We start from the raw sequence: 25183 nt of genomic DNA on the forward strand, positions 1-25183 counted from the left end.
TATTGAGGAAAATGTTTGGCTGTCATTCCGTGAAGCTGAATCTTTATACCCTTGCTTGATAATCTCTACAATTCCCTGTGGCAGCAAATTTTTATTTCTGGTAAACACAACTTGTTTTTTCCTTCACCTTATTGAGATTCCTAAACCTTGTATTTTAAACCAAGAATAATTTTGAACTTGATCGTTCCTTACTGCGAGGACTTCCTCCAACGAGGGTGAATTTTGACCCGTGGTTAGCCTGCCTTTTGAGTTTATGATGTGAAGTGCCACAACTGATGGCCCATGAAAGAGACTGTTAAGTCTATTGCTCACATCAATATTCCCGCTGGATATTTTGCTCATTCCTTGGGAATTTCAAAGAATAACAAATAACCAACAAATCATCAAAAACTATAACATGTTACCCAATTCTTGGGCATAAGCCAATGAGACTAAAATCTGCTTAAGTATCACAAATGTGAATTCCCAGCATTTCAAGCTTGTAAACTGTATCCAACACTCACCAACGTCTATTCCATTTCTTAGTTGCACAGAAGGGGCACATTCATCTGGTAACTGTCAACAATGAGGTTCCTTCCTTCTTGAGCCCAGCTGGCCATACAAGCAGGCAGGAGTAGCATGTTTGACCCTGAGACAGCAGAGGGTATTGCCCTGTCGGGAAGACAACAGGGATGCAATGTAATCTGGAATCAATTTGAGATTAGCACCAGATGCTCCATGCCAGTAATAAGCACTGATCATAAGACTTAATTTCGTATGCTATTAGAATTAATGATAAGGTATGAGCATAGTATGTCCCAAACTATAGGAATGAATAAGAGCAGAGTGAAAAACTGAAATGGCAAAACAAGAACAGAAGTTTTAAAATAGGTAAATTGAAAATATTTGTTTACTTTATTTTTATAGCTTGAGTAAAAGAGTTGGAAGACAAAGGAGAAAAGGACTTGCAAGAAGCCAATTTTTTTTTTTATGAATGTGTTTGTTTTTCCTCAAAAGTCAGTTGTAAATGCTCTTCAGGGAAGGGAGTCAGAGAGAGCCAAATAGTGGTCTTAGAGTTTTGTTTGTGTTATTATAGTTTTCTTGTTGTTTTTGCAAAAAGAGAATGGTGAAATAACTTTTGTCACGTTAGTATTAGTCTCATAATCAATGGAACACAGTCCTTTTTTGAGTCTTTCCTGAAATAGAAATGAGCATGAAATGAGCCTGGTATTCATTGAATATTAATAGATACATTTAGCTGCATGTCTAGGACTGTGCAGTATATGAGAAATCCTTTACTAGTCATCTTGAATTTAAATATTGAAATGTTAACTAATTATATTTCACTTTATAGATTTTTAAATAGTAGATTATATTTTATAGTTGGCAAGGGGAAACATTGTATTATTTGGCTGGACGACAGCTAATGATATCACAGACAACTCCTTGAGATTCTCTAAGTTCTACACATAAGCTTCTTAATTACTAAACTCATAACAGAATACGTGTCTTGAAGCAGCTTTAACATGCTTCCTTTTTTTTATATAATTGTAAAAATAAAAGACAGGTTAAAATGATTAATATTGGCGCAAAATGGTTTTAGGTATCCCTTCAAAGATTTTCCTAAAATGATTTGTAATCTGGCAAATAAAAATATTCTCCACGCCATAAATATGCTCAGTAATAAATCAGAAGTAGAATATCAATTTCTATGGATTTTCAAAGAAAAACATGCTGGGTTAAGGGCCAACATGATATAACATTTATTGCCTTGTATTACATTATACACACACACACACAGGCTTTGTGAACTTTTATAAATGGAATCAATAAAAATATGTGTATATAAAAAATATTGTTGTAGATATCAACTATACTTTTGTATTATACTTCAAAAATATGAAAATATTGCTGAGAAAGGACCATCTGTGTCTTCTCACATATAACTTTTCTTGATTATTTCTAGGAAAGCAGACTAAACATACGGTTCTGACATAATACAGCATCCCATTTTGATTTCTGGTTAGCTCAGAAGGCTTTACCCGCCGAAAGAAGTCTCTGAAAAGGGCAAAACTCTCTGACCTCAGGAGGTTCTGATAGGAAGAACTGAAGCAGTGAACACCCAGAGGAGAGAAAACATGGGAATAAATTCCCCAAAGTTCTGTAACCACAGTGATGTGGGTGCATGGAGGAAGACATAATTTCATTCTTAAAGAATGTCCCTGTTTTCACATTCTTTCATTTGTCTTAAAGTTGATTTTGCAGATGATAGAGTCCAGATGAATTTCTGCTTAATAGGAATTCTTGTTCACAAATGGACAGAAAAATATGCCAACCATATATGTAAAAATAAAGTGGAGAATACCCAAGCATAACATAATACCTTTCTCATAATTCAACTAATAATCTATCAGATCATGTTTAGGAAAAGGAAATTTTTGCTTCTTGTAAGAATTAGATTGAGAGTAGAGAATTAGATTGAGAGTATAGGTATAAACTTGTAATAAAAATTATAATGTGGTTTCCTTCTGATGCTCCACTTCCTTTGATTTATTAGTTTGCATCTTATCAATAAATTCAATTTATCCAAATTTGGTGGAACAACGTTTTCAGAAAGGAAATTAAAGCTTTTATGTACTAATATTCTGTGTAGACAAATTAGATGCTGCTCATAACCAAAATGATCTCATTTAGTTTACCCTAGAACATTTGAATAGTGGGATGAGGGTCTTTAAAACTGTTTTGGACATATGTGATCTGAAATATAAGAAAACCATTACAAAGTTGGGTTTGTATTAGTTTTCTGTTGCTGTCATCACAAATTACCAAAAACTTAATGTCCTAAACAACACAAATTTATTATCTTACAATTCTGTAGGTGAGAAGGCTGACATAAGTTTTACCATGCTAAAATCAAGGCATCAACAAGGCTGTCTTCCTTTTTGGAGACTCTAGGGTAGAATCCACTTACTTGTCTTTTCCAGGTTTTACAGGCAACTCACAAACCTTGGTTCATGGCCCCTTTCTCCAGCCTCAAAACCTCAAGTGGCAGGTTGAGTCCTTTTCACACAGCATCTCTCTGACACTCTTCTGCCTCTTCTTCCACTTTCCACTTTTAAGGACTCATAATTAAATGGACCAATTTGTATAATTTCAGATAATCTGTGCATCTCAAGGTCAACAGATGCGTTACAAAGATATGCAAATATCTATGAGACTCCTTTGGAAGTTCATAATTTCATGGGAGAGTTGGTTGTAAACAAATAAATGCAAAATTGACAGATATGTCCTCTGGAAATAGAGGAGATAAATTATTATTGGCTCTTAAAGGCCAAGTAGAATTTTCCAGCTAAACAGTGAGAGAGGAACTTTCCATTGAGAAATAGCATCAATAAAATCACAAAAACAAGAAAGAGCATGATGTGATCAAATTATAGTGAGCTATGTAGTGTGACTGAACAAAGGCAAATTAGGGAAGGAGGTGCTGCTCAATAACATAACCAAGAGTCAGATTTGGAAGGGCCTTCTGAGCCACGCTGAGAACTTTGGGAGTACAGGCACCGGGCAGATTTAAAAACAAACAAAATCAAACAGGAATAAAAGACCAGCCCTCTGCACTGTAAGAAGGTAACCTGACAGCAAAGTGGAAAATATCTGGAAGAAAACAAACAAACAAACAAACAAAAAACCTGATCTTTGCAAAAATCATTCTAGAGGTTCTAGAGATGACAGAGGTTTGAACTGAATGAGGATAAAGAAGGAATGACACATTTGAGAGATATGCAAGAACTAAGTGGGTTAACGACTTTCACCAAACATCTTAAAGGGATTAAGTGCTCCTCAGATTTTACCCAAAACAGATTAAGGCTGTTCTAATTTTAAAGGTGACTTGACTCACTCAGCTGTTTTATAGTTTCATAGAGACCATTTATTATCATTACTAATGATTTTTATTTTAGGGATTATAATTTTAGAATTCTTTTCATTTTCAACTACTTATATATCATTTGTTTCTCATACCTACCCCAAATAGTGAAAATAGTAGGAATTATTGATTCTATTTTATAAATGAGGCAAACAAAGCACAGAAAGTGCTATACTTAAGGTCACATTGCTGATGAGTAATATAGCCAAGTTTAAAATGCATATTTCCTGATACCTATTTCAGATATTTAAAATTTAATGCCCCACTTTTTTTAAGCACACATTTTAAAAGATGAGGTCCTGAGAGTTTAAGTAATATCCCCCAAGGATAGACAATGACTAAATAGCTTGGCAGAAAATCAAACTTGGATCTTTCTAACTTCAAAGCCCAAGGTCATAGCAGCTATACATTACTACATCCCTCCTCACCTGCTGGAGAAGATCAGGGAAGAATTAATAGAGAAGTAGCCTTGAAAATGTATCTTGAAGGACGTAGGTAGGTAAGGGGGGATCTTCAAGATACTTAACAACTACTACAGTAAAATATATAAATATAGTAACCCATATATAAATGTGTTAAATATATTATCATACATAGATAATGCAACTGCTTACCAGGTGTTGTTAGCAGTAGTGCAAATCATTTGTGAGGTTATTCAGTGATGCCTGAAAAGAGTTGCTGATTTTTAGAAATCACCTGGTATTGTTTTCGGTTTGTTAGGGTTGATTCACACGCCCACACCCAGACCCATTCATACTCAAGGAAGGCTTCCTCAGAGACATTTTGTGCTTAACTCCTTAAATCCTCTGCAGTTTAAAAGTTCCAGCAGAGTTTGTAGGATCCAAAAGTGTGCTTGATTAAGGGTGGGCAAGATGTAATGGACAAAAAAGGGATTCACCTTCCTCTCCCCAAATTCTGGCATAACAGATAAACAAGTAAGTCAATCTTACTTCTGCTTTCCTTCAGTATTTTCACTCCCCATTATTTGTAGTCACTCCCTGACTACTACTCTTTCTTCTAAATATTCTCTGGAGATAAGGGAATGGCTTATATACAGTCATTGATCACATATCCCCGTTTCTACCTGTCTCAGTCCATTTTTGTGTTGCTATAACAGAATACCTAAGGCTGAGTAATTCATTCAAAAAAAGAGGTTTATTTGGCTCACAGTTCTGCCAACTGTACAAGAAGCATAGCACTAGTATCTGACTGGTGAGGGCCTCAGGATGCTTCCACTCATGACAGAAGAAAAAAGGGAACTGGCACATGCAGATCATATGACTAGAGGAGAAAAGAGAGAATGTGTGAGACAACAGAGAGAGAGAGAGAGAGAAGGCACCAGGCTCTTTTTAAGAAGCAGCTCTCTGGGAAACTCTCTCATAGGAACTAATATAGAGTGAGAACTCACTCATTACCATGAGAATGGTACCAAGTCATTCATGAGGGACCCACTCCCATGACTCCCAAACACTTCCCATTTGGCCCCACCCCAAACATTTGGGCTCAAATTTTAACATAAGGTTTGCAGGGTCAAATATCTAAACTATAGCATTACCTTAACTAGGTCTTATGGTACACAGGAAGTTTACTTTACTCACAAAATAAAAAATATGGGATATTTCAAGCTCTTTACCCCTTTAAAACTTTTTTTCTATCTATTTCGTCTGGCCTTCTTATTTCCAGGGTCACTTTATTTGATTCTTAAATACTTCAATTAAATGAGAAATATTTATTTTAGAGATTAAGACAGTGTTCTTAGAGATTGAGTAAGACAGTGTTCATTCTTTCAGGAATTGTCACATTTCCTTTAATTTTCAGCTCATTTGCTTAAGCCTTTCCTAAGACTTTCTCTTCCCATTAATTGCATTGCACATAACATCTGCTGTCCTTGCCACACCCTCTTAAATGGAAAGTTTCATCATACTACCCAATGGTCCTTCATTTTGGTGGCATTCCACTGAAAGCAAAATTCAATGGATTACAACAAAAGCCACAGTTATTCGAAACTCAAGGGGAAGTCAGGCTTTTGAGACTGTGTAGTACCACTTCAAAAGAGGATACAAAAGCCCCAAGATCAGGCGAGATGGGCTAGAATCATATTTCATGACTTTAAAGGAAGACTACATTCTCAACTCCACCAAATAAAGCATCAGTTATGCTTGCTATAGAAGATAATTAAGGAAGACAAGGCTGTTTTGTCATCTGTCAACTTTTGACAACCATCCCAAGTCCTTTCCTCTCTTCCTCTATTTCTCTTTTATTTGTTCCTCTTCCTGACCACCTCTTTTTCTCCAAACAATCTCAAAAACTTTTTGGTAAGCCACTGTTTCCAGCTCTGGTCTAAGAGATGGACTCTGGTCCACATTCCCAACCTCAGGGAAACTTTGAAGTCTTCAAATCACTAAAACTGTCTTAGAACTCAAATGCTTTCTGGAAACAAGAGAAGAGAATGGAATTCTTCCTAACTTATCTGTTCCAACCTGGACTTCCTAATGCCATTTCTTAAAACAGCTTTAGGGATACTCTAGTTATTCATCATTGACTTGGTCCCAAAGGACCAAACAGGACAAATCAAAATGATATTCCTGAAAACATGATATAGCTCTCTGGAGTTCACTGTAATCTCTTGAAGCTGATATTGGAACAGAAGTAGCTAACTGGCCGAGTACTCCCCAATAAGTGGGACTTATTAAGACAGGTTGTTTGGGACACTGGGTAATCACAGCATGCCTGCATATGACAGAGTAACACCAAAGCATGTCTGTCTATGCCTGTCCTTCTCCAACTTTAACTCAAATTAAGTCATGGTCAAGAAATCAAGAAAAGGGAACAATATTTATCTTGTTCATTTAATTCATTCGACGAATATTTATAGACTCACTACTGTTCTCAGGCTCTTGCCAAAGAGAAAGGTGGAGCTACCACAGTCCTTACAGCAAGAGTAGCAGTGCTTATTAATGTACCAGGAATATGGGCCTCATATGTCTCCCCTTGTGCACAAAATTATGCTAATAGATCAGGGAATCACTGCTGGAATCTCCCAATACTATCCATCCCACCTGTATTAGTGCATTCTCACACTGCTAATAAAGACATAACTGAGACTGGGTAATTTATAAAGGAAACAGGTTTAATTGACTCACAGTTCAGCATGGCCTCAAGAAACTTACAATCATGATGGAAAGGGAAGCAAATGCATCCTTCTTCATATAGTGGCAGGAAGAGAAGTGCCGAGCAAAAGGGGGAAAAGCCCCTTATAAAACCATCAGCTCTCATGAGAATTCACTAACTATTATGAGAACAGCATGAGGGTAACCACCCCCGGGATTCAATTACCTCCCACTGGGTGCATCCCACGACACATGGGGATTATAGGAACTATAATTCAAGGTGAGATTTGGGAAGGGAAGCAGCCAAATCATATAACCATCCTACTCCAAAATAACCAGTCCTGTGAATTGCATTTCCTTTTCAATAATAGGTAAATCAAAATTAAGGTTGAATTTCTATAAAGAGTAAGTTCTTTATATTTGCAGTTGTTACTACATTAATTGTTCTTCCTAATACTATGAAAACTGGAAACAAAATTCAATATCACCTTGACAAATTGCAAAAGGGCCTAGAAATATCAATTAAAATTAGTAGATAATATATTGGGTTGCACATAGGGACCCAATCAAACGAGAGAAGGAAACACACTAGTTAGTAGCAAAGAAAGAGGAGTGAAATCTACTAATGATAATGTTAACGTTGGGAGGGAAAGTCTAGGCATAGGAGGTTGACTATCCAAAGAATGAAAGTAATTCTTTGATCTCTTCTGCATTAATCAGATGCTTATTAGAAAGCCATATTCTATTTTCCTCAGGACATTCTGAGAGTTTGTGAAGGGAAAAAGTAGATAGGGTACAAGTCTTAATATGCTACATGGAAAATATGGTTGAAAAGAAAAAGTTAAAAGTCATATAACTTACAGAAATCACTAAATTGAAAGATTCAGACTTCTAAAGAGCTCTTGTAAAAGGATGACACTCTTTTCAGAATCATTAAAAATTACATTAGAAAACAGGCTGTCTTAGAATTGATACTTAAAGTTCACCCCAAAAAAATAGAACTCTTCTGTCAGTGGTGGAAAGGGACCTATAAATAAATATGTGCATATACATTTATATATGAAAATATATACACACACAAACATACATACACTTTTGTTGCCCATGTCTATACTTCCAAACCTACCCTCATCAATCATGATAGAGAAAGCACAGAGAAAAGCTGTAAAATAAATACAATAAAATCTTACTAATCTTGCTAAATTGCAGGGTGGATATTTCTAGATTAGTTAACACTTAACCTCCAAACAAATTTTAAAGATGATTAAATCAGTTGTATTCCCTTCCAAGTACTATATGTAACCACTGTTGATGAAGTAATTATAAGGAGCTACCTTGATGATTGTGGAAATGGATGTTGAAAGTATTTCTGATTAATAGACATTTGCTTCAACAAATAGAATGGGAGAAAAAGTACTTCGAACAATCTGCATTACCTGCTATAGATGAAATACTTCTCTTATCATATATTATGGGTAAAATTTATCACAGATTTTAATGTAGTAGAGGTTGAGTGGGGTTTTCTATGTTTTTCAAACTAGTTAAGAAACCATTAGTTTGAAGCAAAATCTGCAACAAAAGAAGAATGAGTAAAATCCTGAAGCATAGTGAAACTATTCAAGAACGTGTTTGAAGATGCATGAAAATCATCTTTACATATGTAATTAATAAATAGCTGAAAACATTAAACCATCACTATAAACATGTGTATTATCTGTGGCTAAAATTGCATGGAGTGGGACACATGATACATAGAGTAGTACAAATAAGAAACTGGAGTCATTTTTCCCCACATGATGCAATTCCAGATTAAAGGTACATTTTTCCCTATAGACCAATAAAAAGCTTCAGAGAAAGACATAGTGGGCTGTGTTAGAATGAGAATTAGATAGCATAGTCAACTAGTGCATAACATGATGAAAGAGTAGAATAATATCAAGATTTCTTGTATAATCAATCACAGCAAACATGTCAGCAAGTATGAGGCCATCCGCTCCTGTCCATACAACCCAGTAGACAATTTGAGTAAGGGAGTGAGTATAGCAGTGCCAAACACGGCTATCAACACTTCTTCTTTTTCTGTCTCAAAAGAACAAAATTCTAAGACAAACTCTTAGAACAAATGGAAATTTATCCAAATGAAAATCAAATGATAAATGCCCAGAGAATATTCTTTCTTTGGAATTCTTTCAATTCTTTAATTTAACCAGCTGGAATAAATTTTCAAGTAGCATTCTGCTCAGTCTTTTGAAATGAAGGACTTTTCTGTTAATTGGAAAGTTATATTCCATCAAAGATGAAGACAATGCTTTTGGCTTAGTGATTCTTAGAAAAAATAAAAGGCATTTGGTGAATATTTATCATAAACTGATTCCAGAACATGTATTTTAAGCACGAACGAATGAGCTGTGAGCCTACACATTTAACTAAAGAAAAATAGGGAAAATTCAAATACAAGTTTTATTTTACTCTACATAAAAACTAACTTTCACTATGCTCAGTCATGAAAGGAATACGTAAGATCTAACCTAAGATGATAGGTAGGATTTCAAAGTTAATTTAAGAACTTCTGCACTGAAGAAAAAAATTACTTACTGCAAATGAACTTTTAACCAAAAAGTAGTTGATTCAAGAGAAATAACCACATATAAAAGAATGCAAAATTTAAAATACTTAATATAAATTATAATAGCCTGCTAGCTTTTAAAATATTATACAATAAAATACAGAATATCCTTTACTTTTATAATAAGTAAAATTTGTAAACATTGCCAATATTTTAAAAAATCTTTGGGTACTTTCTCCCTGATCACTTTTAACTTTTCTTTTAATATAGAGCAGGAAGACATCCTAGTATGCAGTACCTAATACCTTTAATAGTTTCTTTTGGACTCCAGCTAATGGGCCTTTTAAATGGAAGCAAGGATTCCAGGCTGGGGTTTCAGGCAGCAGAAGCAATGAGGTGGAATGGAGTTAGCCTGAATGAAAGGGTCATGGAAACTTCTATCAGGACATTGAGTCAAAATTCAAAATTTCAGATTCTGAATCTTTAGTGGATAATAAAATTATTTAAACAATGGAGAAAGAAATCTGTAAAGGCCTATTGGCAATGGTCCATTTGTAAGGAAGGTATTTAATTTGGCAAAAGAGAGTTTATTATGCTTAAAGCAGACTAGGAAAACACGTATTCTAAAAAATTGTGATTACTGATATTTATGATGTTTGTTATAAGGTGAAATGATTTATAATAGGACTGCATTCAAACCTCAGTAGGATTTTAAAATTTTAAAGCTATATAATTTTTCTTTCTCTCTTTTAGTATTAAGTATAACAAAATATGAAAATATGTGATAATTTCATTAAAGTTTCAAAAATGTAATGGTAGTAGTCTAATGGAAAATTATTTCTAAATTAGATATAAATGATATATAATTTTCAAGTTACATATACATATCGTACCTCTATATGTTGGGGGAGTGGAAGTACTAAAATATAGGCTTGTAGCAAAAATAAAAAGAGAATAGAGAATGAGATGGTGCTGAATGGTTCTGACTCAAAAAGTTTATTCCAAATGCTGTTAAGTTCTGAGTTAATTTCTGATAAGCAGCTCTTTCTTGCCCAGTAAATTCAAATTTCCAGAGATTAAGAAAGTACACTCCAAATCTTTATTTTTATAAAACTCCTCTCTTTTAAAAAGTTAGTCCACAGCTGCATTCCTTCTTTGCCTCAGTAGCTGAAGTGACATAAGTAAGGATGGCATGTCACATTGTGCTCTACTGAGAAATAATGTGGAAGCAGAAGGGTGCTGTGGTTAGGAACCCTCCTTGTCCTCATCTGTAGAACAGGGGTTGAATAGAGCTTCTAGGCACCGTACTCTTACTTAGAAGTTGGTCTGGTACATATTAAAAGTAATGGCACAAACCACAATTATTTTGCACCAACCTAATAAAAGTGTGTGTTGAATTTTAGTTATAATTATTTTTACTATTTTAAAAAACAAACTATCCAGGTCATCTTCATCTTGATCTGCAGCAGGGTCCTAATTGGGAGCTGAGAATACAGAGAGGAGAAATGTAAATAGTCTAGCCTACGAAGAGGTTAAGAGAGTGAGGAAGGTTTCCCTGAAGGCCAGAGAATTCAACAGTAAGTCTGAGTTAGGGCAAGGGATCTAGAAACTGCATTTTAGATAAATGTATCCAATATATGGGATCAGGAAACATTATGGCGGGACAAGTGCAGGGGTGACTAAAAAGACAAGTGTGAGCCCAGCAAAGTAGATAAATAAGCAGATAAAAGTAGATAAGTAAGTAGATATCACAGCAGACGAGGACCCTGAGGGTCACGTTAAGAAGCTTGGGTTTATCTGCTTTCACCTCTTAAAGTTTATATTCAATGCCTTCCAATCATTATGTTCTTGTTTCTGAATTCCCAAAACAACATGATACAAATAGATTGCATCTCTTAAACTGGTCCTTTGAAATTGATATAACATGTTATTCCAATCTCAATATATTTTAATGATCAGAGCTATCTTTGTAACAGTGGGCTCAAGGTAATACCCAAATTAACAGCATTTAGTAAAGTATGTAATGATGTATCAAATTATTTTTCTTTGAATAATTAATCAGAAGCATCTTGAAAATTAAATAGAAAAGGCAATAGAATTCATGTGTAACCTACAGCATAGGTAAATCAGGTAGCTTTAAATTTCAATTTGGAGAAATTAAGTGTCTGCCTATTTATCAAAAAGCAAAAGACATTCGTTCTTTGATATTTTTACTATATTTGTTGTAAATTCCTAGGTTAAATTTACAGCAAGAAGAATAAGTTTTCTATTTTATTAAAACAAACAAAAGACAAACGGTTTCGATGCATTTCTCAATTTACTTGGTAATAATATAGGCCTATAAATATGTATCTACACAATACATTATAATTGCCCCCAAAAAAGAAAAAGTCATACTAGAGCAATTCCTCTTCCTTGCACATTTTCCCAGTGATATCTTAATTTAAAAAAACAGACCGGGTGCAGTGACTTACTCCTGTAATCCCAGCACTTTGGGAGGCCGAGGCAAGTGGATCACCTGATGTCAGGAGTTCAAGACCAGCCTGACCAACATGGTAAAACCAAACCCCATCTCTACTAAAAATACAAAATTAGCTAGGCATGGTGGCATGCGCCTGTAATCCCAGCTACTTGGGAGACTGAGGCAGGAAAATTACTTGAACCGGGGAGGCGGAGATTGCAGTGAGCCAAGATTGTGCCATTGCACTCCAGCCTGGGCAAGAAGAGCGAAACTCTGTCTCAAAAGAAAAAAAAAAAAAAACAAAAACAGAAAAGAACACAAGCTGGAATTTTTATTCTCCATACATCAAAATCAGGTCCAACTCTAGATTCAAAAATAATAAGATCAACCCTTTTACACCATAAGTGCTTTATGGAAGGCATAAAGCCATGGGTTTCCGGTTGAATTTCATTCCACACCAAATAAAAAGAAAAATGTAATACTTATTTAATTGGTTTGAGTCATAGAATTCGTGATATTTAGCCCTCAGTCTGGAATGTGGAATACATTTTTAGCATTTGGGTAAAAATTATAAGCTAGTTTGTCTTGGGAAGTGAAGTACTTACAGCTCAATGGCTCCCCTTAGTGACACTTTGCAAGAAATTCACAAAGCAGCAGATTTTATGAAGACCTATAGACGGATTTTATCCAAATATCAAGAAAATAGCTTATATTCACAATTTAAGTGGTTCTCAATAAATGAATTACAGTTGTGATTCTAGGGATATAAACTCTTTTATTCATAACCTCATTATGTTTAAAGGATATTGAACGTGCTCTACGGTTTGCATTTTCACTTGGAATTTAAATATGTACTATATAAGTTAGGAAGAATAATTCAGGATCATTCTCTTTGTCATTTTTTACATGTTTATTTTTTCTAGTTCATACATGCACTTGAACAGATTTTAAAAAGATAACCTGCAACTAATTTAATTTATATCTGGGTGCCTATTCCAAATGTATCTAGTAAGAAAACTTGCCTTAAAATTAGTAGCTACAGTAAGTCAAAAGCTTATTTGATATTCATTAGGAAAAATGAAAGAAACAAAGGAGGAACCATGTGATTTGAAGTAAGTTTTGAGAGTATATATTAAAAGAAATTGGGTCTTCTATTGCTCTGCAGCTTTGGCCTTTATATGTGGTTGCACATCAAAATAAACTGGCAGGGGGAGGTGAACTTGTTATTGATTACAAGTTCTTGAGCCCCTCATAAGAACAACTGAATCATAATCTCCAGGGGTGGGATCTAGGAATCTGTATTTTAAAAAAATATGTTTGGGAACATTGTCTGCAGAAGGCCATAGGAAATGTTTATGTAAAAGACTGTATGTGTTTATACTAACAGAAAATAATTTCAGAATCTTAAAAATATCAATTATATATTCAATTATGTGATACTAGTATGCAACAAAATCTTAAATAAATATGGTTTTTTGGTCTACATGGAGATTTTAGCTACTCTTTCAAAAATTAAGGTTCAAAAACAAATACCAACCAATGACTACATTCCCTCTATGGCATCTTATTACTTACAGCAATTTTCTGAAATAGGAAATAAGGTCACATGTCAGAATAGCCTATTGGCCTTTTCTAAACTCATCACAAAAACATCCAAACTCTGGCCTGCTATCTGAATTCGATACTTGCCCTTCTCTAGTTTTCAGCACGCTGGTCCTCAGGACAAACTGCCAACATGGCAATTGAAGCCCATATATCTTTCCAGCTTCTCTGGGTAATAGTCTATATATACACTCTGATCAAACCAAGGAAGTCGACTTTCAATGCCCCAGATTCACCATGTCCTTGCATGCCTTAGTACATGTTCACTGCCTGGCAGGCACTTCTTCCCTCATCAGCCTAGTAAACTCTCAGTCATTCTTTTAGGCTCACCTCAAACATCATTACATCAGGGGAGTTATTTTCAGTCTCTGAAATCATTTTCAGTCTCTCTTCATGGAGTTCAATGCTTTCCCACTGTATCCCCAACAGGACCTTGTACACACCTCTATTTTAGCATTGGCATGTGACTATGATTATTGGCAGTCTCCATATCTCACTTATATGCCCAGGTTTTATCACACATTTTTGGCACGGAGTAGGGGCTTTGTTCATGTTTGTGCAAGGGGTTAATAACATTAGTTGTCATTTGTCCCATGAGTAACATATGCCAGGCACCATGCTAAGTGTTCTACCAGCATCACATTTAATCCTTATGAAGTTTAGCAAGAATTAAGGATTATTCACATTTTAGATATAACAGAGAGTTAATCCTAAGAAATATTAACAACTTGCCAGAGGTCACACAACTAGTTGGTGGCAGACCTAGAATTTGAAAACAGCGTTTTTCTGACCCTAAGGACAGTGTTCTTAAATGTGACACCATAGTGCTTCTCTGCAAGGGCTCAGATTGTAATTGACTGCTAATAGCAAGTTCTCTTTGATGTTTTCTACCCAAACACCCTCATAGCTCGAACATCAAGGGGAGATGAATGCTGTTTTAATCACTAGAATATTCCAAAACCCAGTTCAGGCATGTACGTGCATGTACACGTGCACACATACATGAATATTGAATGAATGGCAAAGCACACGTGTATATGTATATACATACACATACACATATGTGTATATATACACACACGTGTGTGCGTATATGTGTGCGTATATATGTGTGCGTATATATGTATATATATACACACATACGTATATATATGTCAGATTGTCATAACTGGAATGCTTAGTTTGCAAAATTGCCAAAAAAAAGGTTGAAAAAAATATTAACCACATCAATGAAAAGTCACCAGAATAAAAAAGGAAGTCCCCTTTAATGAAAACCTTACAAAATTATCCCAAATTACACGTGATTTTTAATGGACTACAGCCACTCTTCTGTATTTCTATTTTATTTCTTGGACAAGAAGAAAATATATTTATGCAAAGGGTAGTTAGCATTTCCAACCACTAACACATGGCCTGTAAAAAAAAAAAAAACCATTTTTCTGTTGTGCAATAGCCCTCTGTTGAGCAGCAATAATGTACAATGTGTTAGTTTCCTGTTCCTTTACTAGAGCCTTCCTTTCCACTCACTGCCCAGACTAGTTATTCTTTGGATATAAAGTTAGAATACTGAGTTTCAATCTACTTCCAAAAATGTTTAGGCCTGTCTTAAGAAATAATCATAGCAGTTTGCTAATAAGCAGAAATGCATTGCCAGTTGAGGATGTTGTCACAAGTGACTAAAAAACATATAAATCAATCTGTGACCAAGGAAGAAACAATACATTTCTTATGTGTCCAAAACATTATGGTTGGGATCACAGCTGTAAGATGTTGGACCGTCATCAAGAGAATAATGTCAAACACTGAACTTCTGGATGATTTCCATAAAAATAACATTTTGCTTGGGGTCAGTAGTTTTTATGGAACTTTGGAATGGTTTTCGCTGACAATTTTTTCAAGTTGAACTCAAACACCTCCAAAATGCTCCTCAATATGGAAATATTATGTAATCCAACCTTTGCAGCCATCTCCTTCTGAAAACTAAGCACATAGCATGAAAACTAGTATTTTTCCCTTTCTGTTTGTACAGTTTTATAAAATTTATATTATGCTACGTGTTCAGAAAGGTAAACTTACTCTTCAGTTTTCCCTGTTTGGTTATTATATTCAAGTCAGCACATCAAATGTGTACTCATTAAATCCAGCATGGAAAGAAGGCCCTGATCCCTTCTGTAGAAATCTTATCAACCCAGCAAAATTCTTTTCAGTGAAAAGAATAATGGAATCGAGTAATCAGAATATAAGTAGTTCAGCTTAGGCCTAATAGTTGACTCTAATGTTGTTTGTTCCTTTCTGTCTGTCTGAAACAATTTGCTTCACCCTTGGATGAATTCTGATTTTTGTTAATTGTCCTTTTAGATTCCAGAATTTGAAGGTATATTGTGCTAAACCCAACAAGGAAAGCTTTCATAATGTAACTGGAAGGTTTTATAAATACAATCTCATGAGAAAGCTAGATGTGGCATAAAATCATTAATCCAAGGAGACCGTATTGGCATTGTATACCTATGCAGTATTAATAATACCACTCCCTAGGATTCTGTAACCAGAGCCCAAGAAAAGGAAAGCCAAACCACTGAATTCAATATTTGCAGCCTACTTTGGGACATGAAAATATTTTGGTTCTCTCTTGCAAACAATTTCTTCAAAATATTTTTGTCAAAAGTGACTTATTTTAGAAAGTCTAATTTCAAATTTTAAATGGCCCAGTATGTGGGATCCATATTCAGAATTTGTCATACCTCAGGGAATAGTTGATTCCTAGTTTTTGTTTACTATAATATTGATTTGAATCTAAGTAATTTCTCATTGGGATATGTTTGTTTATGGATGTTACTAAAACCACGCCCTTGGACTACACTGTAGACTGCATATGTAAAAGGTGTACACGATAACAAAGCATCCAATTAATTCACTATTTAGAAATAAATAAAAGTAATCATCCAATTTAGTGCCAGGTTTATCTACTTTGATCAAATTATTCTCCTCTTTTAAAACTCCCAGCAGTTCTCCAATGCCGACAGAATAAAATCCAGTTCTTCAAGTGGCTCCCTGTTGGCTACAATAATACCTTTTCACATCCAAACCTTTAAAGTCATGTTGATTCCACTTTTAAAAATTTCTCCTCTCATAATGTGAATCTCAGTTAAATCTATGCTTCAAACCCAGCTCCAGGTCAGGGGCCTGCATGAAATCCAGTATACATGCGATAAATATCTACTCATTTGCTGGATAGAGACTCAACCTGCCCTGGTAGCTTGTACCAGAGGGTTATTGATCAGTTATAGTCATCATCACCCTGCAAGTAGAGAAATTACAATCCAAATTAATTTCAACATACAAATATTTGTGTTAAAATACAATTATCTTGTTATTCATCCTAAATTATTATTTCTGCATTTGTTATGCAAATAAGTTCTCTTCTCTTAGATAGCAGGCAAATATCTTGACAAATTATAACTATGTAACTGCTACTTGGAAAAACATTAAATACAAAATGGTGCCTTAAAAATAGGAGCCAGATAAAAAAATCTCTCCTTTTTTTTTTTTTTTTTTTTTTTTTTTTTGAGATAGAATCTCCCTCTCTTGCTCAGGCTGGAGTGCAGTGACACTATCATGGCTCACTCTCACTGTGGCCTTGACTTCCCAGGCTCAAGCAATTCTCCTACCTCAACCTTCTGCATAGCTGGGACATGGGCATGCACCACCATGCCTCACTGATTTTTTAAATTTTTTGTAAAGATAAGGTCTCACCATGTTTCCCAGACTGGTCTTGAACTCTTGGGCTCAAGAAATCCTCCCACCTCACTCTCCCAAAGACCTGGGATTACAGGGGTAAGCCACCATGCCCGACCAAAATATACATTTGAATAAATGTTTTCAACAGCAAGAAATCTGTCTAAAACTTTCCATGAAACATGCATAAATAACTATCATGTAAAATAAGTTCCAAACTTAGAAGAACAAAACTATTTGGATTTCAAACTGTCATATGTTAGTTGCCTTATTATATCATATATGTGCTTCACATTTACATTGTTTGGAATACACCACGGACTTAATAATGGTTGAATTATTTAAATAGTAGATATTTAACATCTATCATTATGATATATAATCTAAGAAATTTAAGTCTTTTTTTAATTTAATTTTTTTAAAAATAGAACATAATTGAATGTAATTTTTAAAAGACTATCCTTTCATTTCAGGCAAAAAAGGAAGGGAGAGGAAAAGAAAAAAACCTAATAAAGGAGAAAGTAAAGAAGCAATACCTGACAGCAAAGGTCTGGAATCCAGCAAAGAAACCCCAGAGCAACGAGAAAACAAACAGCAGCAGAAGAAGCGAAAAGTCCAAGATAAACAACAGAAATCGGTATCAGTCAGCACTGTACACTAGAGGGTTCCATGAGATTATTGTAGACTCATGATGCTGCTATCTCAACCAGATGCCCAGGACAGGTGCTCTAGCCATTAGGACCACAAATGGACATGTCAGTTATTGCTCTGTCTAAACAACATTCCCAGTAGTTGCTATATTCTTCATACAAGCATAGTTAACAACAAAGAGCCAAAAGTTCAAAGAAGGGATACTTTCAGATGGTTGTCTTATGTGCTTCTCTGCATTTTTAGAAGACAAGAAATTTTTGTACATATTATCAATAGGCTATAAGATGTAACAGCCTAATGATGACATCTGGAGAAGAAACATCTTTTCCTTATAAAAATGTGTTTTCAAGCTGTTGTTTTAAGAAGCAAAAGATAATTCTGCAAATTCAAAGACACACTATCCCTTCAAAACAAATAGGAGATCAGGGAAGAGAAACATCCTTCAAAGGACAGTGTTGTTTTGACCGGGAGATCTAGAGAATGCTCAGAATTAGGGCCTGGCATTTGGAATCATAGGATTTATCATCACAGAAACAACTGTTTTAAGATTAGTTCCATCACCCTCATCATGTATTTTTGTGAGAAACACAAGAGTGCATACCAGAATTGAATATACCATATGGGATTGGAGAAAGACAAAATGTGGAAGAAATCATAGAGCTGGAGACTACTTTTGTGCTTTACAAAACTGTGAAGGATTGTGGTCACCTAGAACAGGTCTCCAATCTATGTTAGCACTATGTGGTTCAGCCTCTGTTACCCCTTGGATTATATAATATCAACCTGTAAACATGTGCCTGTAACTTACTTCCAAAAACAAAATCATACTTATTAGAAGAAAATTCTGATTTTATAGAAAACAAAAAATAGAGCAAGGAGAATATAACATGTTTGCAAAGTCATGTGTTTTCTTTCTGAATGAGGGAAAAACAATTTTATTACCTGCTTAATTGTCCACCTGGAACTAAAAGGGATACTACTTTCTAACAAGGTATATCTAGTAGGGGAGAAAGCCACCACAATAAATATATTTGTTAATAGTTTTTAAAGTTTTGTTCCCTTTGTTTTATTGTTTGTTTTATTGAGAAATTCTTATTCTTAGAGACTCATGAATTAAGAAAGAGAATTCTGCTAACTCAGAGAACCTGGTTCCTATTCAATTCAGAATATATTACATTTCTCAGTAATATTTGTTTTTTGAATCCACCTTTATCTGAGCCTATGGAGATTTACTTATAGGGTACTAGGAGATATTTATTCCACTTTCTTATTTTAATCAACATTCTAATTATAGACACATGGGCCTCACTAACTGATTTCACTGCTCCCCCTTCATTGCTTAGAAATGAGCATCATTTCTTGTATGTCAGATCCCCCTGAATCTTCAACATTTAGTCTTTTCTTCTCTATATTTTCTATCTGTGGATCTCTTTAGGGGATTGAAGTCACCCTAGCTGAAGGCCTCACCAGTGTTTCACAGAGGACACAGCCCACCCCTTGCAGGAGGAGGTACCTCTGAGCGTGCAGCACAGAATTTCATGACCCACCTTAACCTTCCTGTTGTCATGGAAGGATGCACGGCTGCTCTGCCCACCGTGATTCCTAGCCCTCTCAAGATCACTGCTTTCTGACGAATTTGCAATGGCTCTGGCTTCTGGCTGCCTATTTCCGGGCACCCTTTCTCTACCAATTGTACAGTTCATGTAGTCTGCTTGGCTTAATTGATTTTCCACTTCTCTCTTCCTCTTCCAAAATATAAACCTTTTAAATGATTTATTCCTGTTTCTTATTCTGGTGTTTCTTTCTTGTCCCTATGAGATAAGTGTTTCAACTCACTAGATCTATTCCCAATGTATAAAATAATTCTAATTCCATTTTCAGCTAAAACATATATTACCAAGAAGAAACAAACTTTATCCTACAGAATGATGTTAGGTAGAAATATGTCCCCAGGTTTGAGACCTTTCGGATGATTTCATATACCATCTTTCTTCTGAGTGTTACCCAGTCAAGTATAAGTAGCCAAATTATTTTTGCACATCTTTCTATGTTTCTCATGTTTCCATTTATTCAACAAGCACTCACTGGGAAGGTCTACACCTGCATAGGCAATGCTGGAAAAAGGGTTAAGTAAACCAGGACATGACAATGGTGGCAAATTACTATCTGGTCTTCCCATGTGTTTGACTCAAAGTTATTACCCTGTGGTCCTTCTGACAATGGCTGAAGGTCTAAATCCTTGATGCAAAACTTAAATAAAAGTATAATTATTACAAAGGAAAAAGAAATAAAAGCTAACATTCATCTTCATACATTGGATGAAATATAAATGAAGAAAAAAATAACATCAATTTTAACTGTAATTCTCCACCCACCAGTAACAGATCCTTAAGACTATAGAATCATATAGTATTCAAACCAGCAGCCTTCTCAAATTTGAGCAAAAACTCTTTATCAACCTATGGTAAAGTTCCTACACTAGTCACAGAAGGTGTTAACTTTCTACTCTGATTCTGTCTCTGTAATGGGTAAACTGTTGATAGTTTACCTCATCAACAGATGGTTGGTAAATTATTGATTTGAAGAATCGAGAGAGTGCAGCAACATAAATCTGTTAATGTCTGATCCGAGCTCCTGCCTTATTCTCCAAATTCGGCTTCATAATTAAGTGAAGGCCTCATTTCTATCCTCAGATTTAGGTTCTAGTAGCAGTTGCGTAACCACTGGTGAGTCACTTAACTTCTCTGGGTCCCCATTTCTCATGTGCAACAAGAAAGAGGAAGACTGGAGATGATCACTGTAGTTCCAGACAAGGGAAGATTTCACACTTTGTTTACTGCAAGGTGATGTCCCTGAGTCCTCATTAGTGACTGTGTCCTGTGGAAGTTATCCCAACCCTGCTTTTCTCAAAAGTGAAAATGTATAAGCTCTCAGAGGAGACAAATTTAACTCTGCTTCTCTAATGTTATTGAATTAAAAGCTGTTCACATTAGTGGTTATTAAAATATTGAAATAAATAACACTGGGAAGAAAAAGAATATATATATACAGCTAATAACAAGAATAGATATTCATCCTCACAAAAGGAGACAGTAAAGAAAATGGAAAATGCACTGGTGCCAGCATTAGACAGCTTGTGTTAATGTCTCAATTCCTCTACTAAATAGTTGCAGCTTGTGTGACCTTGGGCACATTGTTTGATCTCTCAGAGCCTCCATCCCACATCTGCAAAATGGAAGTAGCATCATCTCTTTTGCAAGGTAGTTATGAAAATTAAAAGGTTCTTCACTCAATATAATAATAAATATTTTGCATATAAATAAATATCAGTTAAAAGTTTTTGACTAATTCTACAAGTCAGACACATAACTAAATTTTATTTCTTCATTCATGATATGTGATAGTGTCCATAAAAATGTACATGCATGATAATTTCAAGGAATAAGTATATATATGAGAATCATAGAAATGAAATGAGTACTATTAACTAGTAATTAAAATGTAATTTTGTCTTGAGTCTTCTTAAAATTAGGAAACTATTTAAAGTACATTTTTTATAAATGGGCATAAATAAAGACAGTATATATTTTCCATGGATATATTTTCATAGCAGAGGAACTAACTAGATTCCTTCTCAATACAACTGCAACTATTTCTGGTCAAATTCGTGGTTGATCTGTTACAAACAGGGTGTAACTTCTTGTAATGCAAAGATAATTTGTCCGGAATTCATCCTCCACTGAAAAAGTAAGATTAAACAAGTATCATGGTCAAATCAATTGAGATTTTTTCCAAATTTAAGCAATAACATTTCATCTTACTAACATAGTAGATTATTGTAACTTTATTTTAAATGTTCTTAGAAAAAGAAAAGCAAAACAAAACAAATGACTGTACCTCCTTTATATTACCCACTTACCCTCTGACTATATTATATTATGTAATTATCCCAAAAGCCCTGTAAGGGAGTCATTGATGTCCTTGTTTTGCAAAAGAGGAAACTGAGGCACAGAGAAGTGTCTAAAGTCACACAACTAGCAACGTGTGAGTTTGGAAGTGACACTCAGCTCTGGCTGACTCCAAAACCCACTTTCCTTCTCCTTCATCATAACCTCTAATGTCATATGTATTATTAGTTCCAAGATTGCCCATGATGTGCAATAGTGAAGTATTTCCTCATGATCTAAAACTATTATCCCCCATTAAGAAGCCTGAGAAGTCAAGTTCTAGAGGCCTCAACCCGGAATAAGACTTAACTCTGAATCTGAACTCGAAATGTGACTGTGTGTGTGTGTGGTGGGTGGTCGTGGGGTGGGGGACGGGGTGCGATGGTGAGAGAGAGAGAGAGCTGTAAGAAGACTATGGGCTGGCTGGATGTGGGGTTTGCGGGGAACAGTGTATTGGGGGACGCAAGTGCATTGATAGGCAAGAGGAATAAAAAGGAGAAATGGGAAATATGTACTATCAGAAAAGGACCAAAGTTCAGAAAGAGAACAGCAAGTCTGGCTCCTCGGGAAGCCTTTGATTGTTACAGCCCTTTATGTGCGTGGAGCAGCCCTCAATTCAGTTCTTTTCTGGTATAAGCAGGGTATTTACCAGCACGATCATCTTTCCCCTCAGTCCTTGTTCAGAATTACAATGATCCAGGAAGAAATAGCAACGGATCTTCTTCACTGTTGGAACTACCAAAACAACTTTCTTCAGAAGATACTTCATTTTCTCCCAGCTACTTTCAGACATTCAATATCAGGATTTTAATTGCCACACACCTTTTCTTGCCCATACTGGCTCTCAAGTAATTCTGAGGCTAACATATCCATCACATACACAGGCACAAAAAATGAAAGAAGAAACAAAGAAAGGGAGGAAGAAACATAGGAGAGACAGAGGGAGGGGGGAGGCAAGAAAGCAAAAATAGTTATCATTTTTATTCATAGTCCTTAAAATACAGTGGTAACACAACTCCAACTAGTGGAAATATTTCATTAATTGGAAAATTGGCTATACAATAATTTCAAAAGACATAATTACATGACCACAAAATAATCTGACATATAAACAGTTTGTAAACTGTTACAGTTACACTTCTATATCTATAGCTGTGTGCAATGAAAATTGTTGTTCAATATGATGTCAAGGCAATCCAATATATTGAATCACCTACAAAAGATTAAGTTTCATTTTTAAAAAGAAAACTGGCAGATACATATTAGAAAAGTTTTTAAACAAGGTTAAATAATAACTTTACCAAAGTGTTCTGGCTGAGATTTAATCGAAGTATTCACTTTTGTACTATTAGCATCAGTTACTATTTTAGCTGCTCCAAATTTCTATCACAAATGAATTTCAAGCAAGAGCCAGATTTTTTCAACAAATGTAACAACGTCTTAAACATTTTAAAGAGGAATCTACCTTTATACTAAAATCTAAAATAATCAAATGCATTTTAAGTGCTTTGAGATTGTAAAGCACAATAAATATATAAGCTACGACTGTTGCTAGCCAGTCCCTAGCTACACCAACAGTTTGACATTCCTTTCCCCATTGCTCACACTGCTGCCCACACTGGAGATTTCGGTCTTAGAGGAAATTATCTATATTCTTCCCCAAAAGGAGTCAATAGAAGTATGTGATGAGACTATATATTTGAGAATGCAACAATGTAGCCCTTCCTTACTAGAAGGGAGTGAGGACATACTTTACTTCCTTCTAGTATATCTGCATTTTTTTTTTCTGTAGCTACTGGCAATGGAGCTATATTAAACACAGAACTAGAGGTGCGACTTTACTTTGTACACTGTGTGATACCCAAATACAATAAAATAAACTATCACTAAATGTTGAATCTTGAACTGGAGACATTTCTGAGTCAGTTAACGCTTCCACATACAGTCTCCCCAGAACACGCACATTCCAGGTTGGTCCCAATCTCCCAAGAGGTAGAAAATTCAGTGAAAACTCAGTCAACTATCTGGCTATGATGATCTCAAGATCTGAAAAAAAGTAAAAAGAATTCTGATCCCAAAAAGAAAGGGACCCTTATTTTCATCCTTACAGCTACTCATGACATATACTGCCCCTCCACATGCCAAAAATGAGTGCCATGCCCCGAGGCACTGTGCTGTCCCTGACAGCAGTCGTTCCATCCTTTTGACTTTCTTCCCTACTTCCGTTCTACATTTCGCTTATTTATGTTTTTTGATTGACTAGTTTGGGAAAGAAAATAAACCCTACCTAATTATGTAAAATTTAACCTAGGAATAAACTGGAGAAGACATAATTTAATAAATTCCTCTAAATATAGAGCTATGGAAAGACTATTATTTACACTTCTTTTTTTTTTCTTTTTTTTTTTTTTGAGACGGAGTCTCGCTCTGTCTCCCAGGCTGGAGTGCAGTGGCGCGATCTCAGTTCACTGCAAGCTCCGCCTCCCGGGTTCACGCCATTCTCCTGCCTCAGCCTCCTGAGTAGCTGGGACTACAGGTGCCCGCCACCACACCCGGCTAATTTTTTGCATTTTTAGTAGAGAACGGGGTTTCACCGTGTTATCCAGGATGGTCTCGATCTCCTGACCTCGTGATCCGCCCTTCTCGGCCTCCCAAAGTGCTGGAATTACAGGCGTGATTCACTGCGCCCAGCCCCATTTATACTTCTTAAAAGAAGTTTAATAACAATAAAAATAAACTAGAAAACAAAAATAAAAACACTTTGTGTTTCACATACAAGGGATTTTCCTCATGTGGTAACTATTTAGAAGAAGGTCCTATTTATCACTAAGTTCACCCTTACTGATCTTTTTCCCATAGTAAAAAAATGATTATGACTCACTTTATGAACACACCAAATGGTACAGGAAAATAGATTTTAGTTTTATCCAAACCAGCAGTGAGAATAATTTATGATTCCAAAAAAGACATAGACATGCAGAGTCAATTTAGGAAAGTGAGTCAGTTTCATGCAAATCAGTTCTAGCTTTCCTGATTACCAGTCTTCTTTTAATGTTGGAGTTTCAGGGTAGGAGGGGGGCGGGGGAAATGAATTATTGTGGTAAACCAATATTTCCACTTGTTAACTATGGAATATTTAAAGGACAGTTTAATATGTACATGTGAAAGGTCAAGAGAATAGAGTTTTATTTGAATATCCAGATGATC

At 35.4% G+C, this 25183-nt stretch overlaps 1 protein-coding gene and 1 long non-coding RNA gene across 5 annotated transcripts in view; one reads left to right on the plus strand and one right to left on the minus strand.

Annotated features, from left to right (window-relative positions):
* The window catches only part of LOC105465566 (R-spondin 3), a 75203-nt gene extending 57164 nt beyond the window's left edge, over positions 1 to 18039 (plus strand). The window contains exon 5 of the mRNA XM_011714044.3: positions 17852 to 18039. Within this exon, the coding sequence (XP_011712346.1) occupies positions 17852 to 18039 (188 nt within the window). The remainder of the gene's footprint in view (positions 1 to 17851) is intronic.
* The window catches only part of LOC105465565 (uncharacterized), a 90426-nt gene that overhangs the window by 19609 nt on the left and 45634 nt on the right, over positions 1 to 25183 (minus strand). For 3 of the 4 annotated variants that reach the window (XR_011623346.1, XR_977622.3, XR_977621.3), the window contains one exon: positions 504 to 651. This is a non-coding gene — a long non-coding RNA (uncharacterized lncRNA). Of the gene's footprint in view, positions 1 to 503; positions 24023 to 25183 lie in introns of all 4 variants that reach the window. The other variant, XR_011623345.1, reaches the window with a different exon arrangement.

The sequence above is a fragment of the Macaca nemestrina genome, chromosome 5, assembly GCF_043159975.1.
Source record: "Macaca nemestrina isolate mMacNem1 chromosome 5, mMacNem.hap1, whole genome shotgun sequence".
Lineage (NCBI taxonomy): Eukaryota > Metazoa > Chordata > Mammalia > Primates > Cercopithecidae > Macaca > Macaca nemestrina.